Consider the following 18,744-nt stretch of genomic DNA (forward strand, 5'->3'; position numbering starts at 1 on the left):
AATAAAACCTACCTCTGGCTTCTCCAGTGCCTCTTACAATAAAGGCTGGAAGATACTATGGGACTGAATGACCAAAGCTTTGTGCTCAGTCTACCTGCGAGGTAAAACAGGGCCAGATGAAGACCCAGGACTACCAAAAAGAAGTATTCAGCTGAGAACTATTAAAAGAAAAAAAAAAACCCCGAACTTGTCACAGCTGTGTCCTTTTAAGGTCAACACCAAAAAGACTCTAGTCAAGTTGACAGAGGGAGATGACTTACTGATGTAACCCAGGGCAAAAGAGATAAGCAATAAAAATAGTGTTACATTTCTATTAGATCGAGTGACTTCTCCTGACAGCTTACAGGGAGAACCAAGCACAAAAATGCACCGAGTTAGTTACTGTGACAGTGAAGCTGATAAATCACATGGAAATTTGATTGTGCCAGCTCCACTGAGTTTTAGAGCCTGCATTTTGCTATTTTTAATAAGGACTTACATAAATTGGTCAAAATTACTTAATTTCACTGAAATAAAACTCCTTGAACTACAGGGTAAAAGGTAAACATAAACTGATAGTTCATTTCTAATAGTGTTGTTCTTTATTAGTAGTATTCAGATGTGGACATGGACAGAAAAAAAGAATGGATTAGACTTTCAACATGCAAGCAGGCTTTTAATTTTAGAGAAAAGTATGCCAAAGGTAGGATTCTCACTCATAGAAGGAGGCTCCTGGCTGGAACGGGAACATATTGCTTGGTGTAGACCAGTTCATCACCTTTACATCTGGTTTCTGTATGGTATGGCCAGTTTTTGTGTGCATTTTAATCATGTTTACAGCCAATGTGAACTAATAATTGCTTTTCTAGCCTGAACTCCTGTGTAACACAGCGCACCAAATTCCACCCAGAGCATAGCTTCTGCTGTGTAATAAAAAAGCTGAATATCATTAGCATATCTTACAGAAGTATAGTTTCAAAGCATTTTAATAACAAGGAAGGCATTATAATCCTCCCCTGCATATTATTTAATGAATCAGTTTGCTTGCAATAATGATTTTATTTTTTTGAAGACGGCACTTAGGTTTCCTGGCAGATAGAGATTGTTTTCTCCTGAATTTTTTTTTTTCTCTCTCTCACTCTTTTTTTTTTTTTATTTTTAAATTCTTTTTAACCACTCCCTCCTTTATAGTATGGCTTATTTTCATTCGCCCACACCATTTCTGATGGTTTTGCTTTCGCCGTCCATCGGCAAGGAGGCCTTGCAGCCGTGCAGGAGCCTGGCTGCAGCAGGAGAGACGTATGGCCTCTGGCCGAGGGCCTTCAGCGTGGCCACCTGCCCAGCAGCGCTTCTGGGGTGAGGAGCGGGGAATGGCTGGGCTTGGACTCGGCTGGAGGTTTCTCAGGTGTGTGACCCTGTCCTGGTTTGGGTGGGACTAGCGCCGGTGCAGTTCCAGCCTTGGCTGAGTTTGCAAAGGCCGATACGGATACGGGAGCTGGGCTGGAAACGCTCTCCGGAGGAGAAGTGAGTTTTTTTAATCCCAGTCTGAGCCGCCACCGAAAGGGACAGTCTGGCCGGCCTGCCGCCAGCCCCGGGCTGGGAGCGGGGCGTTGTTGGCCCGGGCAAGCAGGCGGCGGGTGAAGGAAGGGAAGGGCAGGGCTCTGTCAGGACCAACGTGGCTTAAAGCCCATCATGAAATTGCACCCTCAGATCTCGGCTGCTGGATCTGCCCGTGGCACCTTCTGTTGACTCAGGGACAGCAGAGAGATGTCACCGAGCTTTGCTTTCATCTCTGTCAGGGTTCCCCCTTTCTCCATGTTGTGCCTACTTTGTGTGTGAAACCTCGAATCTCCACATTTTTCAGAAGCAGAAGCAAAAACTCCAATGTATTACTGGGGGGGGAGGAGGGGGGAAGCTTCATATGATAATGTCAGGCAGAAATGAGATGCCGGAAAGGCCTGCCAAACTGGGTTATTGAAGAGCACTGGTTATAGAAAACAGTATGTACCATAAATAAATGTTTAAATGCATTTTGGTGTAGCAGAAAGAAAAAAAAAAAAAGCAAGAGCGGTAGATTGTGCTATCGTGGAAAAAGAAGAAATTTAGAGCAAATGGCCTGGTGTTTACACAGCTAAACCAAAATAATGTGTGAAACTTGGTCAGGCCCAAATGAACCCCATAACAAGCTTTTTAGGAATTGTAAGGTTTTCGTTGGTCAGTTTGACCACATCAGGCTTCTCTGCTTCGCCATCTGTTGCCATCTTTGTTTTTGCACTGTGAATTATGTGAAAACAGTGGTGTTGCAACAAGCTAGGGAGATGGGGTGGCTCCAAGAACGAGCAGGGAGACGAGCAGCGTTCTGTCCCCATTGAATCAGAGCAAAAGTTTCTGTTTCCTTCAGTAGAGAGAGCAGCAGGCAGCACCTTTTCTCTAGATTCAGTTTAGTTGAAAACTTTAACATTCAGAATTTTAACAAGTGTTCTGTCTTTAAAAAAAGAAACAAAACAATCTTTTTTGATGACCAACAAGGTGTAGTCTCAAACTGCCTGAACTCTCTAGATACATCCCGTCTGTAGACCTCTGTCCCACTCAGGCTTTGTGTACAATTTACTGAAAATAACTTTATCTATTTTTTTTCACCATTAAACATAGTTTTGGTTAGAATGTCCTAGCAAAGCAGTGTGGGTATGTCTTTTGTGAACCTATGTATAGAAGACTCAAGAATTGCCTTCTCATTGCTTTTCTGATGACTGAACTGTCTTTAAAAATACAAAAAGAACTGTGCAGTGCCTGTTTGCGTATGTCACAGTCACACATATAAATGACTAGTAAGATAGCTAGGATGGAAGTGGCTTCTTTTTAACAAAATCTTTGATAGTGGTAATGTTACAGCTAATTTCTTCTGCCCAAGTAAGAAAGCGTACGTATCTTGTGCAGCAGAAGATACTGTCTTTTTAAGACTCTGGCTTTAAGGGAAATGCAGAAAGTCACTATGAAAAGAAATGTATTTTTTAAAAAGTATAGAGACAAAAGCCTTTTCCCCATCTGCTTTTGCATTTTAAGGAATTTTAAGGAATAACGATAAGGCTGTGCATACCCTGTAAAAGGGGATTCGTGTACATTGTCCTGAAGTTCTGTGGGAACTGGGAGCAGTGGGTTGCTCTTTGAACATCAACCACTGTATGTAATCCCTTTTATAAAGTGACCCACCTTCATCCTAAAATTAGGTAGGCTTTTTTTTTGCCTTGACTGCGTCTGGTTGCAGGATGTTTCATAGCCTTACTGCTTTGTCAGTTAAAACCCTTCCTTCTCATTTTCAGCCCAAAGTTAATCATGGCTAGTCTATTTGTTCTTATGCCAGCATGATCCTAGGCTTTTCCCTCCCTAATGTTTACCTGCTGCTAGCAATTGTGTTGCTAGTCTGAATGAGCTCCACTTCAGTTGTTCATATAGAGGAGAGTCCCATCTTCCATATCTTAATTAATTTCAGTTAAAAATAATCTTTCTTGAACATTATAAATAGTTTTCTTAATGCAGTGTCACCTGTGACATATACGGAGACATTATTACTTACCTGTTTCTGCTAAAATTCTTGTCTGGGACATCATAAGGCCCTTTGAAGTGTGATTTAGATTGCTTTATAGTTGTGGTCAACTACTAGTTTTTTCCCCTTCTTATATCATTCAGAGTTAATAAGGTGCGAGGGATTGTTATTTCAGAGCATGTCGTCTTTCTTAGCAATTTTCATTCCAACTCATAATACAACTTTCAACAGTTTTCTGTATGGTATCTCAGTGCTTCTCTAGAGTGAAGATACCACAAAAACTTATTCATCATCCAGTTCCCTTAGTACTTTCTGTATAAACTCACTTGAGTATTTGTCTTGTTAGATCATCCACGATGCAGCTGTTTGAAATGAGACTTTAGACCCTGGTGAACTAATTCAAATGGAAAGAAGTGACTTGAGAATAAAGTAGTAGAGTTTTACTTTCTGCCTTGTCATTTTGCCTCAAGACCACACTCACTTCTTTTTGAGCATTACAAAAACAGTATAAATGTAGCCATGATATGGCCGGTTTAGTTTGGGAGCAGTTAGTGTATGATGCTGCTTTTCTGAGGACACAAAGGAAAGTAAGAGACATTTCCCAGTCCCTGGCTACTCGTCTAGTAAAAAGAATTCCCCTCCTCTCTTTTAATGATCTGCTATTTTATTTAAGAAAAAAAAAAGGTGAAATAATAATGAAAAAATGGCTTTGTAAACCAGAGCAGAAAGCGTCTCTTTAATACTGCTGAAATGTGGAGTGCTTACAGGAAGCATAAGCCAGCAACAAGCAGTTGCTGTATCTCTCTTCCAGGTCAGGCACCGCAATCCTGATCTGCTGGATGGCGCATGTTGTGCTTCGTCTGTTCGCTTGGGTTTCTACTGATGGAGTCCAAAGTGCGTAGGAGAATGGTGCCAAACCAGATTTTCTGACGCGTAGTCAGGATGTTGCCAGCGTGTGCATTTGGAGCTGGGAGCTGCAGAAGTGTCTCCCACAGTTTAGATGTAGCCACGATCTGATGTTGGATTTTTCTCATGTAGCAAAGCAAGTGAATGCCAGGCTGTCTGCTTCAGAAGTGCTGTGTTGCCACAGTATCTTATGCTGATAGACTGTTGTTGATTAATCTTTTGAGCATTCTTTGGGAATTCATTTTCTGTCAGTGCATTTTAATCATTTTCTCACTTTAACCCTTGTATATGTATAATTACAGGAAGCAGTTCAGCTGACAGTGAACAGAAATCCCTGCCTAGTGCTTTCTTGTGGGTTCACTGTTTCCAGCTTGCACAGCATCACTGTGGCGGTGTGAGCTTGAAAAATGGTCTTCCTTTTGCTCATCTTGACGCCTAAACCATTGACATCTCCTCGCTTCTTGAATCTCAGTTGCCGTGTTCACGTGCCACCTCCAGCACAGCCTAAGACGTATTTCCTTTTTGCCCCTTTCAAGGACCACATTGACTGGCGGTGCTGTGAATTCAGGGCAAAAATGTAGGGATCTGCAGAAAGTGATTAGCAGCTGGTACCAGTATAAAAGACACAGGTTAATTAGAAGAGCCTTCATGTACAAATAAATGTGTGTACTTGCCACATGAGCAAAAGTCCTAGACTTTTCTTAAAACCGTTTATACTGAATGTGAGCAAAATCAACAGGTACAACCCTACACCTGCCTTTAAAGAAAAGAAAGAAAGAAAAAAGGATGTTTCTTTAAATTCGAACAAGTCTTAACTCTCTCTACCTGTGATGAGTGACCCACTGGGTCTGCAGGAGATGTAATCTTTATTCCACTAGCCGCTGTAGACTTGCTGTTGCTCAGAGTTTTATATGATGTTTTTGTTGCTGATTTTAATATTTTAATGAAGTTTCTGAAGTCCAGTCTCTCCATAACGCGTTCTCCTTTTATTTTTTTCCCCTAAATGTTATGTCTCATTCTTCTTCTGTATTTCTAGTGATTTACAGTCATGATTCAAATCGAAACATAATGAGACATTAGGCATCGATATGTCAAGCTGTTAGAAAGACGCAAGGGAGATGGTAATTTTCAGTAATTTTAGAGACTAATCAAGTGTGTGTATGTTGCCCAGATTACAACGTACTGTAGAATTACGCAACTGCCCTTTAGCTCAGATGCCAGTAGCATTCTAGGGAGACAAAGGGCTAAAGGAAGCCACGTTTTTTTCTTTTGGGATGTGCAGTTTCCAAGCCCCCACTGCTTCCCGCATTTGAGCTGGGGAAGCGAAAACCAGGCAAACCCGCATCGCTGGTGCCATCCCTGGTGTGGGAGCGCGACGCGCTGCTCGCTAACAGCGGCACTACCACCTCTGTGCCCAACCTCTAATTATCCCTGATGCTGTGAGCGTAATACAGACTTATTTGTGGGGCTGAAGTGAGACAAGCATGCCATCTTGTGAGCAGGCAAAATGGGAACAATATGTAGGTTCTGCTGTGTGTGCGGGTGAAGAACGAGTGTTGCAAGTGTAGATGCTGGGCATTTTTGTGTCAGATTCAAAGGAGATCCAGAGCTGCAACAACTTGGTGTGTAGCAGGATGGGAAATCACATTGATGCTTTAGATCTGGGAGTCATAAAGAGTAATTCTTTCTCTATTAATGGGCCAAGGCCTATCAAGATGCTGTGGGATTCAGTGATATAAAAGGTTATTTTTTTAAAAAAAGGAAGACTCGAGTCTATGTTTGGTTTGAACAGTAGATTTTCATGCTGGAGAAGACCCAAGTGTCAGCTCCTTCACAAATACATGACTTCTGTTTATTGCGCTCTCTGTTCTTTATGTCATGTATGCTTATATATATGCTCATCTTGTTATCTACATACAAATGGTTATACGAATATCTTATGACATTAAGATTTTTATCTGTGTGATCTTGGGCTGTTCTCATTACTCACAAGAAGAGAAGCCACGGACAAGTTATGAAGATCATTTCTAATTCCTCTCATGTATTCTTTCAATACATACTGCTTAACAAAAGAATTGTTTAAGAGATGCTTAGGTTTAATTGGCTCTGATTTCATCTCTGTCTTCCTGTCAAGGAAGGCATCTCTGCAGCATAAATCCAGTTGTACCAGATTTCAGGGGAGAAGAAATTTATAGCTAATGTTAATCCCTAAAAAATGGCTATACCCATTGTGAAACATTCTCTACAGAATTATCACAGTTTTTGGGTCCTGTATCAGTTAATCAAGTAATTTTAGAAGCTGGATTCTCTCCTGACTGCTAATGGTACAAAGATCGCTTTTGCAGACTTATGTCTTGTGGTTTATCAGATCAAACTGTTACAGGAGTAATTATTTACTCTTGACTAGTCCCATTTTGGGAAGAATCTGCACGCTGATGTGTGGATGAAACATTTATCACTTGGGTTGTTTGAAATAACAGTTGTGGATGTTCTGAAGCTATTCCTAGATTGGAAAATTAGAAGCAGCCCTAGCTCGGATTGATTGGCATGCGGAGAGCAAACAGCAACAGATTATTGATTGGGCAGCAGCAAGCTGAGCAGGATGACACCATCTATACTCAGCCAACTGGCTTACATTTGGCAGGCCTTTTATTCAGTTGTGGTTATCTTGCCCCATCTGTGTTGGACTCTCAGCTTCTCCACCTAATTGGCTGTGTTAATTTGTAGCCCGCACCTTCAGATCTCAGGTACATCCCAAATTCCTTCGCACAAGTTGCAACATTACTTCAAAGAAGGTGCTGTTGTAGCCTCTGCAAATAATTTTGGGACTTTTTTTAGACTCCAAGCTGCCAGTGAACCCAGAAGTTGCTTTAATAAGTTGCTTTCTTTATAAGTGAAAACACGGCAAAAGCTTTCCATTTTTGTGGGATATATCCCAGTGCAACAAATCAGCCCTACATCATTGCCGGATATTTCTTAAAACTGGTGAGGTACTGGATTGGGAATTGAGGTGGCAAGAAGGCAGCTCTGAGGAGGAAGACAGGAGCAATGCGGTAAGGCTTGCTTGCGTATAGGGGATTTTTGAGAATGGAAGTATTGGCGTAATCTGTGATTGTACCTCTATGTAACTTTTTTTAGAGAAGTTTAGATTTTTTTTTTAAAGAACATTTAGATATATTATTGAAGGAAAAGAGATACAGTTAGTGTCCAACTTATTTAAAAATGTATCTTCAGTGGGAAAAACAACCATCCACTTCTGTTTGTTCTCTGCAGACTGCAGATTTCTACTCAGCTCCTATCGTTAGTTTTAGTGCCTGTCTATACATTGCAGCGCGCAGATTCTGCAACCTGTGTTGTCCTTGCATTTGTGGAAATTACATATTTGGGTCTTAGAAAAAAAAAATCCATTTTAAAATCTTTTTTGTGTGTGTTTTATGATCCTGGCAGATTGCCAAGGTTTAAATTAAATTTCCGATGTCTGTATGGTCGAGGCTAATGTGAGGGCTTTTGGCACTATCCCTTCGTGCAATAAAGAATCAAAGACAGTAGAGTAAGAAATCTTCTATCAAAAGCTGAAAGCTAGATTCATAAAATCACTTATGCAGGCATTATGAGATTTTCCCATGGAAAGTTTATGTGGGAGTTGGGCAAAAACTGATTCAAGAACAGCATTATTTGCACTATATATATTCATCCAGCAGTCAACAGGCTGACGCTGGCACCCCTTGCCAGTTTTAAAGGAATGCCAGCGCTTGCTACATGAAGCTGCTCCAAAGCCACATCAGCAGAGTCTCGAGGAGTTTCCTTATTATTCTGTGCCCTCCTTCCCCATTCCCGACCAAAACTGAAATGGGTAAACCAGGAATCGTATTCCTCAGTGAATATGTGCATTCGACACTTACGGCCATCTGAAAAATGCTTCTTTGTTTTAAAGCAGTTTCATAACAAATCGTTACGGTGGAGGCATTATTAGAGCAGCTTTCTCATTGGCATTTTACTTCATTCCTCAGCTTAAAAAGAAACATAAATAAGAGATAAAAAGGGCAAATATAGACAGACCACTCACCGTGAATCCATTTGCATTCACTTTGGTCTTTTTTTAATTTTTTTTTTCTATTACTTTGTTTTGTTTTAAGAAAGTGGCTCAGTGTTTCTGAGTCTGCATGAAGACCATATGATACGTGCTGCAACAGAGAGTGTTTCCTAGTTAATAAGGATGATTCCGAAAGCAAGGTAATTCACCACTGCTTTGGCTCGAGCTAATATTGGGCTCCAACATCAGTTCTCTGATTTCTGACAAATGGCCAAGATTTCATGAATAGGCACAGCTTTCTGTTTTGTGTAGGGAACACACAATCCGCTCTTTTGTTGTGGTTGCCACTGCTGTTGTTTCTCCCCCATTCACAATGGAGAGTGGGGTTATTTGTGCCGAGTGGAAGATCAGTGCCAAATTTCTGACTTGCTTATATTTAATGTGATGTTAATTTTTGTGATAGCCATAAAGGGTATAAGAGATTTTGTAATACAGATCCCCCTGTATCCTGACCTCCAAGTCAAGAGGGCATATTGGTGATGAAAGTTTTATCTGTCACAGGCATATCAAGATGAGAGTTTACTGGATGATTCAACCCAAATGTATAGAAACTGTTTATATAGAGATTGCCAAACATTTTCCATTGCTTTTCTTTTTATCTAAATTCTTGAATATATTACTAAATAAAATAGTCTGTGTTTGGAATGTATGGCTGTGGGATATATGGAAACTCACAGCATGTGGGGGGAAGAGTTAGAATAGGGAAATATAATAGTTTTGTAAACTTTACGTGAATATAGGTACATCATATATAGACTCAAGATTCAATTTGCTGATCAAAGCATCCAAATAACTTTGGATTTAATAATGTCAGCAATGAATGCTAATATATGGAAATTGAAAAGCATGGAGCAACAATAGCTAGCCACGCTTCCCAGTATTACCCTGCAGCATGTAGATTTACATTTTTTTGTTTTGTTTTGAAATCACAGTTTGGAAAATGTGTGTTCTTTTTCCCTTCTCCCATACTTCTGAATGTGGGTTCTCCTGAGCAAGCTTAGACAAGATTCAAGCTAAACAATGGGGCAACATCAGAACCTTTGAAGGCTCAGTTTGGATAGGTACCCAAAGCCAAAGTCTGCTTTGATGTACGTGGGCTCAACTCCTGTTGCCCTTGGTTGCCCTCTATTACCTATGTTACTTGTGTCTGGAAACCCTTGCCAATTTTTTTCTAAAAGAGAAAAAAAAAAAGAAGGACATTTTTGCAAACTCATGTTCATCTTGATTCTAGTCTGGCTGGAAAAGTACTACAATAATTCCCTCTCCGGTGATGATTTAATATTGCTGTTTCAGGTCCAGGCTGTAGACTTCTGCCTCCTTCCCCCTTCTTCTAATGTTTTTTCTTTGCCTCTACTGGGAAACAAAATTATTTGAACTTTTCTGGAGTGCTAGCCAAAACCATCCTCTTTCTCCCTTCCATCTGCTCCCATTCACCTGAATAATTTTTGGTTCCATTTGACTGGAGTTGTGGGCAAGGGAACTTTGATGCTTTTTCTGTCATATCGCAGGCCTCCCTTGGCGGAAAGGAACAGCACACCTTGCTTCTCTCAAAGTCAGTGGGGCTTTTGCCATTAGCTTCAAGGGAAATAGGATCAGTCCATTGTATTCTTCGTGCAAAAGAACAAATGAGTCACGTCTTGTATCCATACCTGATTGCTCTTGCCTAGGAGACAGGAGGTCACCTTCATTCCTCACTCTTCATCTCAGGGTAGCACTGCGCTTGCCTCTGCCAATACACTCAACTCAGATTTAGTTCTGAGTCATTTGCAAACCCTAAATTCCCATTGTCTTCAAAGGACATTTGGATTACAAAGAACACTGAGTTCACTCAGGCTGAAAAGAAATTGAAACATATGAAATTGACACACCTACTAGAAGAGTTTGGGAAAGCAGAGGCTGTTTACCCTAAAGACAGAATGAGTAGGGGGGATGTGATAGATGCGCCCACAGCCTGGAGGATCTTCGATTCTTGCTAGTTCAAGATTGAGGGGAAACTCTACTCCATTGACAAGAAGCAAATTCAAAATGCTTAAAATCGTTGCTCTTTTTTCATTTGTAATTAGATTGTAAAGTTAAATCTATAGGATATCACAGATACCAGGATCATTGTAATGTTCAGATAGATATTGGACACTTTTATTGGAAGTGGGCATATCCAGACTTACTTAGCAACAAATTGTAGAACATGAGAGATAATTCAGGGCTATAAACCCTCTAACTCTTAAGAAAGTAAGCCACTGTCTAAGTGTTGAGGATTAGGAGCACTTTATTTTTCACAGACGTAGGTGATTCTGTATCTGTCCAAAGGCAGTTGAACCTTCTTTGAAGGATCTGGTATTGGCTGCTCTCCAAGGCAGAACACCAGACTAAATGGACCTCTGGTCTCATCTAATAGGGCATGTTCCACAGTCCTATAAAGTGTAACGACAGCAAATTAATAGAATAACCAGAAGATTCAGTGAGGATGGCAGGGCTCTCATAGGAGGTGTCAGTCCTGGCAGAAGTCAGTTGTTTTATTGCAGTAAGCAAATCAGGCTGGAGTCTCTCTGCGGTGCAATAACAACAGATTGGGGAGCATGCAAAGCAGCATCAATACATAAAAATTAAACCACTTTTAATACACAAAGCTGAGTTTAGATAAATGCGGAACAGAGAAGCAAAGGCACAATATTCTCTGAAAGTGTGGCCTTTTTATACTGTTTTGGAGACTAATTTACATACAAATAAAATGTCAGCTTATCTCATAACTGTCATGATAAATTGGAGCGTTTAGACTTTTGCACGAGGTGCTCTTTCTGTGCCTTATTAAATTACAGGATCTTGGCCTTTTGCCAAGTGCCAGGGTGACGCGCTCTCTCCTGAAATACCTACAGGAGAGGGATATGGGCCTGGACATCAAGAGAAACCAGGTTCAGTCACTAGCCAAGAGCCCTGCCTGCATGTCACCTTGAACACCTTGATTTTTGCATCTCTCTGCAGATAATTTTATTTATCTGTAAAATGTCAGTGATGCTCATTTTCCTGTTTCACAAGCTTTGTTGAGTTTTAACAGGTTGCCGTGTTTACAGAGTATTTTTAGATGCTTGGTTGGAAGCTGGGGCAAAGCCTTTGCCTTCTTGGGCTCCCCTCATCCTGGTCTGGTGGGAGCAAGCTCTCTGCAGCAGGCTAGTGAGAAATGCAGAGGAGCAAACTGCCATGCTCAGGCACCCTTAAATAAAAGTAGTTTTATAATTCTTTATTTTTTAGTTGCAAGATACCATAACATTTTAGCCCATGTCACCTCTTTAGACAAATCACCTTTTGACTTCAGTTTCTCCTGAAAGTGTCTGCATGATTACCCCAGTAGTGAGCTTAAAATGAAATAAGTGCCTGGAAGTACGCTTAAATGATCTATTTTGAAATACCACTCCTGAAATCTCTGAAATGACCAAGCATCTGTTTTATACCCATAGAAAAGGTTAGATTTATTCCAGTGGCTAGATGACTACTAATATGTGCTGTGCTCTGAAGCATATGGTAATAGAAAAGATCGTTTTGAATTAATTTGATGTGAATTAATAAGAGACTTATTTGATGAGAGTTGTTTGAAGGTGATGACACTTTGTAGCTGAACAAGATTTAAGATGTCCAAAAGTGCACCTTTTGAGATTTGAGGATGATCAGTGTTGGGAAAGTAAATGTAAATGGGAAGGAGCAAGCTTGAACAGACCGCAGCTTTTTTTCACTTGTCTCTTTGTTGTAAACTTTGTGGAAAAAAAATTGCAAAACGCTCTTGGCAAATTGGTGATCGGGGACCAAACTGAAGAGTCTGAAAATGCAGAAAAGGAAGAGAGGAGGTGAAAACCAACTGTGTTTTGCTAGAATACTGCTCTACTGGTATGACATATAAGGCATTATTTTCTCCTTGCATTTTCTAGATTGATGAAGCTATCATGTCAGTGGAGCAAAAGAGCATAGAATATCAAACAGATGCATTTTGACCAAATACAATGTCTGATCCTGCTAAATTTTACTGATATGAGGAGGCATGTTCTACTCTAAGCAATCTCAGGTAGGAAAGAGCGGCCACGCAGTTTTAGGGCTTGTAGGGAAAGTCCTTTGGAATTAGTTTGTCGCATGCTTAGAGCTGTGGTGTCCCCTGTCTTGTGTGGTGTATTTGAAGACACTGGTGCTAAAGTGGGAGGAGGTGGTCTTGTTGAAGAGGGAGTTGCTTCTCATTAACCTTATTCTGCCATCCCATGGTTTAGGGCCTGATTCTTGAGTTCCTTACACAAAACGAGTTGTTCTTCCCTTTCCTTCTCAGCAGGGAAAAGTTAGGACCATGTCTTGGTTGTTTTCAGGCAGGCTTACTCTGAGAACCGCAAGCAAAGCTGGGAGAGAAGCATCGTGTGTGGCTGCCTTTAGCTCTGTGTCCTGTCCAGAGGCGGTGGGGATGTGAAGCTGTACACATCTCTCTGACATTTTACCGTTCAAGTATCCACGAGGGAAGGGGGAAAGACGGGAGCTTTAGCCAGTCCTGAACCACAGTGTCTGAGTCTGGGGGTAGTTTGCATCTAATGAAATCTAATTTTCAGTGAAGGCAGGAATTTCACCTGGAGTTTCCAGTGTATTCACGGATTTTTTATTTTTTTTTTTTGAAAATGCTTAAATTAGAAAACATACAGGTCTTTGAACTGTGGGCTGTCCTGATTAGCTTGTTAACTTTCTGGTTGTGCTCAGCGCAGGTCCGGGCCAGCCTGGCGGGACGGGCTGCGGCGGAGGGCTGGGTGCCGGGTGGCTCCCTAGGGATGGAGCCTGTCGCTGAGACGGTTTCCCAGAAATTCACTCTCTAAGACAGGAGATTTCTGGCTTCAGAGCTCGTGTGCCTTACAGCTGCTCGGCTGTTAGATGGAAAGTGGGGAGGAGGCTCCAGATTGCTTAGGACTTGATGTGCTTGATAGAAGCCGACACTTTGAACACTTAAGGGTTTTTTATATAAGGCACAGCAGACAGTCTTTGTAGCCTATTTATGTATAATAAGATGGGTTTTGTTTTGCGCCTTGGGTTTTCTTTTTTTTGTTTTTGCTCTGAAAGAAAAAGGGAAAAAAAAAAAAGGAGAGAGAAATTAAAACCACAGCAGTATTTTCCCATGCGGCTGTAGTGAGTATCCTGCGATCTCACATGATCGGCTGTCCTGGTGGGGTGGAGTGTGGGAAGGTGTCAAAATATGTCTCTCAATTTTATTTTTTTTTTTTCTTAAAAGGGAAAGCCAGATGAGTGCCAAAAGCCTTGTTCTCTTCTCTAGCCCTGCAGTAACAAACTACATGAGTGTATGTTATTAAGATGATAAGATTAAATTTCTTGCTACTAACGTGCTATCACAACAGCAAAGGGGGAAAAAAAGATCTTGAAAAAATTATGAAAATTAGTCTGACGGTCTCCTTTTAATAATAAGATCACTCCCAACCCCAACAGACAGTGTAGGCTGGAATTCCACAGGGCTTTTTTGTGGTCCTAATGATTTTAATAATACTTTGTGCTATGTAGCACCTTTCATTAGAGGATCACAAAGTGCTTTACAGTCACTAATTAATTAAGCCTCACAACACTCCTATGAGATAGGTAAGTATTAGACATATATTAAGCTGAGACACTGAGAGTTAATGATTTTTTGCTGCATTATTCTGGCAAAATGATTGATGTTTAAGCGCCGTATGTGCGCTATATGTCTGTGTGTGGGTGTGTAATATATATGAGTGTAAAAGTATTAATTTTACTATCCCTTAACAAAGAGGTCCTACTTGAGCCTGTTGAATATAAATGCGTATTTTCATTTAACTTTTTGTTGCTGCAGCATATTGACTGATAATATCACAGCCTTCATAGACCCTTGACTCAGTTTGCTCTTCGTGTGCTTATTCAAAGATTAGTCAGTGGCATCTCACAAAATTCAGACATCTTTCTAAATGTATTATTCTGTTTAAAAGAGCATATGACTAAGACTTGACCTAAACCTGCAGTGCAAGCACAAGGCAGCAACCATACTGTTGCAATAGGCTTTGATGACAAGTCATCAAGTTCAATAAAAGTAATGAGCAGCAACAATGACCCATTGCGGGAGCTGATGATCATCAGGTAATTAGCCATTATCTTCACCACGCATAAGAAACTATTGATTACCAGAATTTGCTTTTTCTTTTTATTTTTTAAAAGAGGTAGAGTAGTCACTATGGTAGTTCATTGACCCCAGTTACAAACTGATTTTAGCAGAAGTTTCCACTTTTTGCTTTCAGAGATAAACTGATGCGAGTGATTGTTGAACAGAAAAGTCGGTATCTCGCAGATGCATGAATTGTGTACAGTAGCCTTGGCTGGTGTTGAGGGAAACTATATATAACTATTAGTATTATTTCCACTTTAAATTAACTGAGGGTGATCATATCAGGTGAAAAAAACCCCACATGGTTTAAAGGTAATTTCAGCGTAATGAAAATAAGACACTAAACCCTGGATTACGGGAGCCCAAAGACGAATTCTGCAGCCTGGACCTTATCCAGGGTTCCCTCAGCTCAAGAAGTCTCTTCATTCACATCAGGCTTAGTAATTCTTTTATTTTGGGAAGATCACTGTTTCCAGTGACAAAAAGGTAGTTCAGTCCCAACGGGTGTTCATAACTTGCCTCTTCACTAATAGCCGACAAATGTTGCTTATTATTGTGATGGCATTTTTGAGATGTGGATAGTTGTCCACTTAAAGTAACACCCCAAAATTCGTGGGGGCTCAAGTGGGACACGAGGCAGCCAGCAGATGATAACATTCAGTTGCTGACGGCAGAGCCTGGATGTGAACCAGTTATTTGTATTCCTTTATCCATCCCACTAGGCCAGTCCCATTACGATGCACAATATCTGTTAATATATCTGATATTTTAGGGCGCCTTTTTTTTTTTACAGCATATATCCACCTCATTTTCAACACTTACTTTAAACTTTTTTTTTGTGAACATCACCGCTGAGATAATTTTTGTCTCTCTTTCTGTATGTGTGTTTGTGTGCGTGAGTGTGCAAGAGCATGTGTCTTTCTAAGGAGAAGGCAGCAATGGGATTTCTCATGCTCGATGGAGGTAGAGAACAGCAGCCACTTCTTGTATAGTTCTCGCTAATATATGCATGTGAATGTACAATAGGCATGAAAATGTTTTTAAGTAAAAACCATATTTTGAATGCATAATTTAGGAAGGAAAATCTTTTTTTGTTTTGTTTTGCAGATATACAGATCAGCTCTCAAAATGTCTTCTGTGTCTTCCGTGCATCTTCTAAGACAATTGCATTAGCCCGCCTGCTAGTTGACTAATAGAATTAATAATTGTAAAAAGCACTCTAAAGCCACATGCCTTATGAAGTCAATGCTGGGTATGATTTTACAAGTATGTGATCCATTTTTTCAAGTGAAATTGTTAACTGAAAACGTTCTTGGCACACAATAAAATATTGTGCAATCTGTTATTTGTCTTAGAGATAATAATTTCAGAGTGGCTATATTCTTTCTATATCTAACTTATGACTTGCTAGGGGATGGTTTCTTCGATTTAGGAGTATTGCAAATGTAGTTTTATTTACATAATATGTCTCTGAAAAATGATAGTGGTGGAATTTTAGTGACAAAAAAAAAATACTGTGTCTTTTCTTACCGTCCCCTGGAGTGGATATCAAGCAAATATATGACAGATGATTTTTCAAAAGCTAAAAGAAAAAAGAGGGTAAAATACTTTTAAATTCAACTTAAGAAAGTTTTTATATTTAAATCAATGTTATCTTCTTTCCTTTTTTTCTCCAAGCATAGAATACTGCATAAAAAGCTCCATTAGGCAGATAGGGGGTTTCCCCCCTCTCCCCTCTATTAACAGGCAGGCTCACAGATATGTCAGGAAAATTTGAACCTCAGTATCTAGATCTGGAGTACTGTCTAGTTAGCCTGTATCCAGTCCAAGTTTTCTTTTCTTTGCTTTACAGGGATTTTTTTTTTCTGTCCTTTTCTCTGACTTTCTTCTGTCAGTTGCCATGAAGATAGCAAAATCTCTAAACTTGCCTTATCTGCCAAAAATATCTGTAACAAAAACATTTTAAAACATTGCATTTAGTCTTGTTTAATTTTGACTGAGGTAACAGTCATGATGTTTACTTTCTCGATTTCTGATTTTTCTTCACTGCGTAGTCAGGACTCCTTTCTCTGACCTCTAACTGCCATGAATTGCATTTAAACAGAAGTTATTTTAAAATTCGTTTGGGATGTGTAACCAGGAGAAAAATACAGACTTAGATGAACACCTACCAGGGATGCTCGCAAATATTTTTAGTGTGTGTTAACCAAGAGCATTCATGAAGTCCCACAGAGAAGCAGTAATGCTTCGCCAGGCTAAGGGCTATCTTTATACCTTGAATTATATATGTGCGCATGTTGTTTTAGTAGGCTGAGTCTGTATTTTAATAGTTCTCTTACCACAACAGGAAATCTTCTTTTCTCTTAGTTCTGAGTGACTTCATGGTTCAGAAGTTATCAGGGAAAAAAACCCAAACAAAACAACAGTAGAATTCAGTGCATACATATCCTGGTAGGTGTGGTTGACATTAAAGAGAAGACACTTGGTTCCCAAGCGTGTGTGTCTTCTACAGTAAGGAATCACAGTAGGCATTTAAGAAACCTATTAAGACCACACGGAGTGTCAAAATTTGTGTAACACGAGCTGGCATCCTGTGTGAAAGCCGTCTTACTGTAGCCCATGCTGCTTGTGGATCAGCTCAACCACAAAGACAACAGAGCCAGCCCAAGACACAAGTTGAACACTTCCCCTAAGAAGTTGTCTGTTTTTATCAACATAGCATACAGTGCCCTTTCATGTGGAGCAGATGTAAATAAGAGGATGTACAGACGCCTGTTCTTTTATTTTTAACCTCCGTCCCCAGCCGTACTTCTCAAAGTACTGTTTTGAGAAGGTCATCCGTGGCTTTTAAAGGTCTGGATGCAGCACCATTTGGAGTGTATCAGTGCTGCTCCCAGAATCGCCAGGTGGTCCTCCCTTCGCAGAGCAATATATATCTCCAGTGCCTCCGTAGGCCGTGGCTGGCCTGGGAATGGGGGCTCAGGGTTGAGTCTGGAGCTCGCATCTCGTGTGTGGTGCTGCCGGCTGCTGCCACCAGACCACACGCGATTTGGCAAAAAGAAACATTCATCATTGTATACAGCGTTGGCAAAGATAAGAGCATAGAAAAAAGTTGTAGCACATCTGTCTTCTGCCCATAGCTAGCATGTGAACACAAATGGATCAAACCAGCTGGTGATGAATATCAAATCCAGAACCACGCAGTGGAGAGTGCAGGGAAGCTTCATATGTAGATTTTTTTTCCTAAGTAGGCTGGGGAAGGTGAAGATACGTAGCGGATGCAGAATTTGGCTTACTACCTGCATGGTCTGATTATTTGTTCTTCCATAATCTCCCCAGTTCAGCCGGCAGCTAGCTAACTCACCGGTGCCAGACTCCTCCTTTCTCTCTGGTCCTTATTGCTGTCTTGTCTCAGCTTTCTTAACGGGATCCTGAAAGTGTACTTGCAGATTTAGCAATAGTGGCTACGTCTGCAAGGAGGACTGAGCAGAGGAAGGTTCGGCTGTTTAGATCCATGTGGATTCCAGGTGTTTTCAGGGTAGATCCCAACTCAGCCACACAGCAATGTCAAATGGCTGGATCCCGGCCTGTAAAATTTTATTGACAGTGGTTTTCATAATAAAGTTAGTTTCTCTTTGTTTGGCAAATAGAACTAATTACATGAATAATGGACTGTGGGGCCAGACTCTAGAATATCCATATAATCCTGTTTGAAGTTTATGGGCAGTAGGAAGGGGAGCTTTTGCTATAGAGAAACTGATACCTGCCTAGGAAAAATACTTGCTCTAAAACCTCAAAGTTACTTACTTTTCTGAATCTCTTTCCTTCCTAATAACTTATGTAAGTGCTCCTGATTATGTCTTTTAGGTGTATTTTTGCAAAGCTACATATATGTAGTTGTACAGTGCATGAACGTTAGACTGCAAAAGTTTATTTTGCCCCTTATTTTTAAGAATTATTTTAAAGGAAGCACTAATTTAAAATTATTTCTGCCATATCTTTATCTTCCAAAAAGACAGTGAAACTTCTAATTCACTCACTCTGATGGCAGTGTTTTTGTAGGCTTTTAGTTAAGTTCAGTCG

General features: G+C 40.4%; 1 protein-coding gene across 7 annotated transcripts in view; it reads left to right on the plus strand.

Moving 5' to 3' along the window:
- The window catches only part of TRPS1 (transcriptional repressor GATA binding 1), a 218,374-nt gene that overhangs the window by 24,140 nt on the left and 175,490 nt on the right, over nucleotides 1-18,744 (plus strand). For 4 of the 7 annotated variants that reach the window (XM_054190520.1, XM_054190526.1, XM_054190527.1 and 1 more), the window contains exon 2: nucleotides 15,769-15,927. The exons of 2 other annotated variants lie outside the window; for them this stretch is intronic. In XM_054190520.1, the coding sequence (XP_054046495.1) occupies nucleotides 15,891-15,927 (37 nt within the window). In that variant the 5' untranslated portion in view covers nucleotides 15,769-15,890. The remainder of the gene's footprint in view (nucleotides 1-15,768; nucleotides 15,928-18,744) is intronic. One more of the 7 variants, XM_054190523.1, reaches the window with a different exon arrangement.

The sequence above is a fragment of the Rissa tridactyla genome, chromosome 2 (assembly GCF_028500815.1).
Source record: "Rissa tridactyla isolate bRisTri1 chromosome 2, bRisTri1.patW.cur.20221130, whole genome shotgun sequence".
In the NCBI taxonomy this organism is placed as follows: Eukaryota; Metazoa; Chordata; class Aves; order Charadriiformes; family Laridae; genus Rissa; species Rissa tridactyla.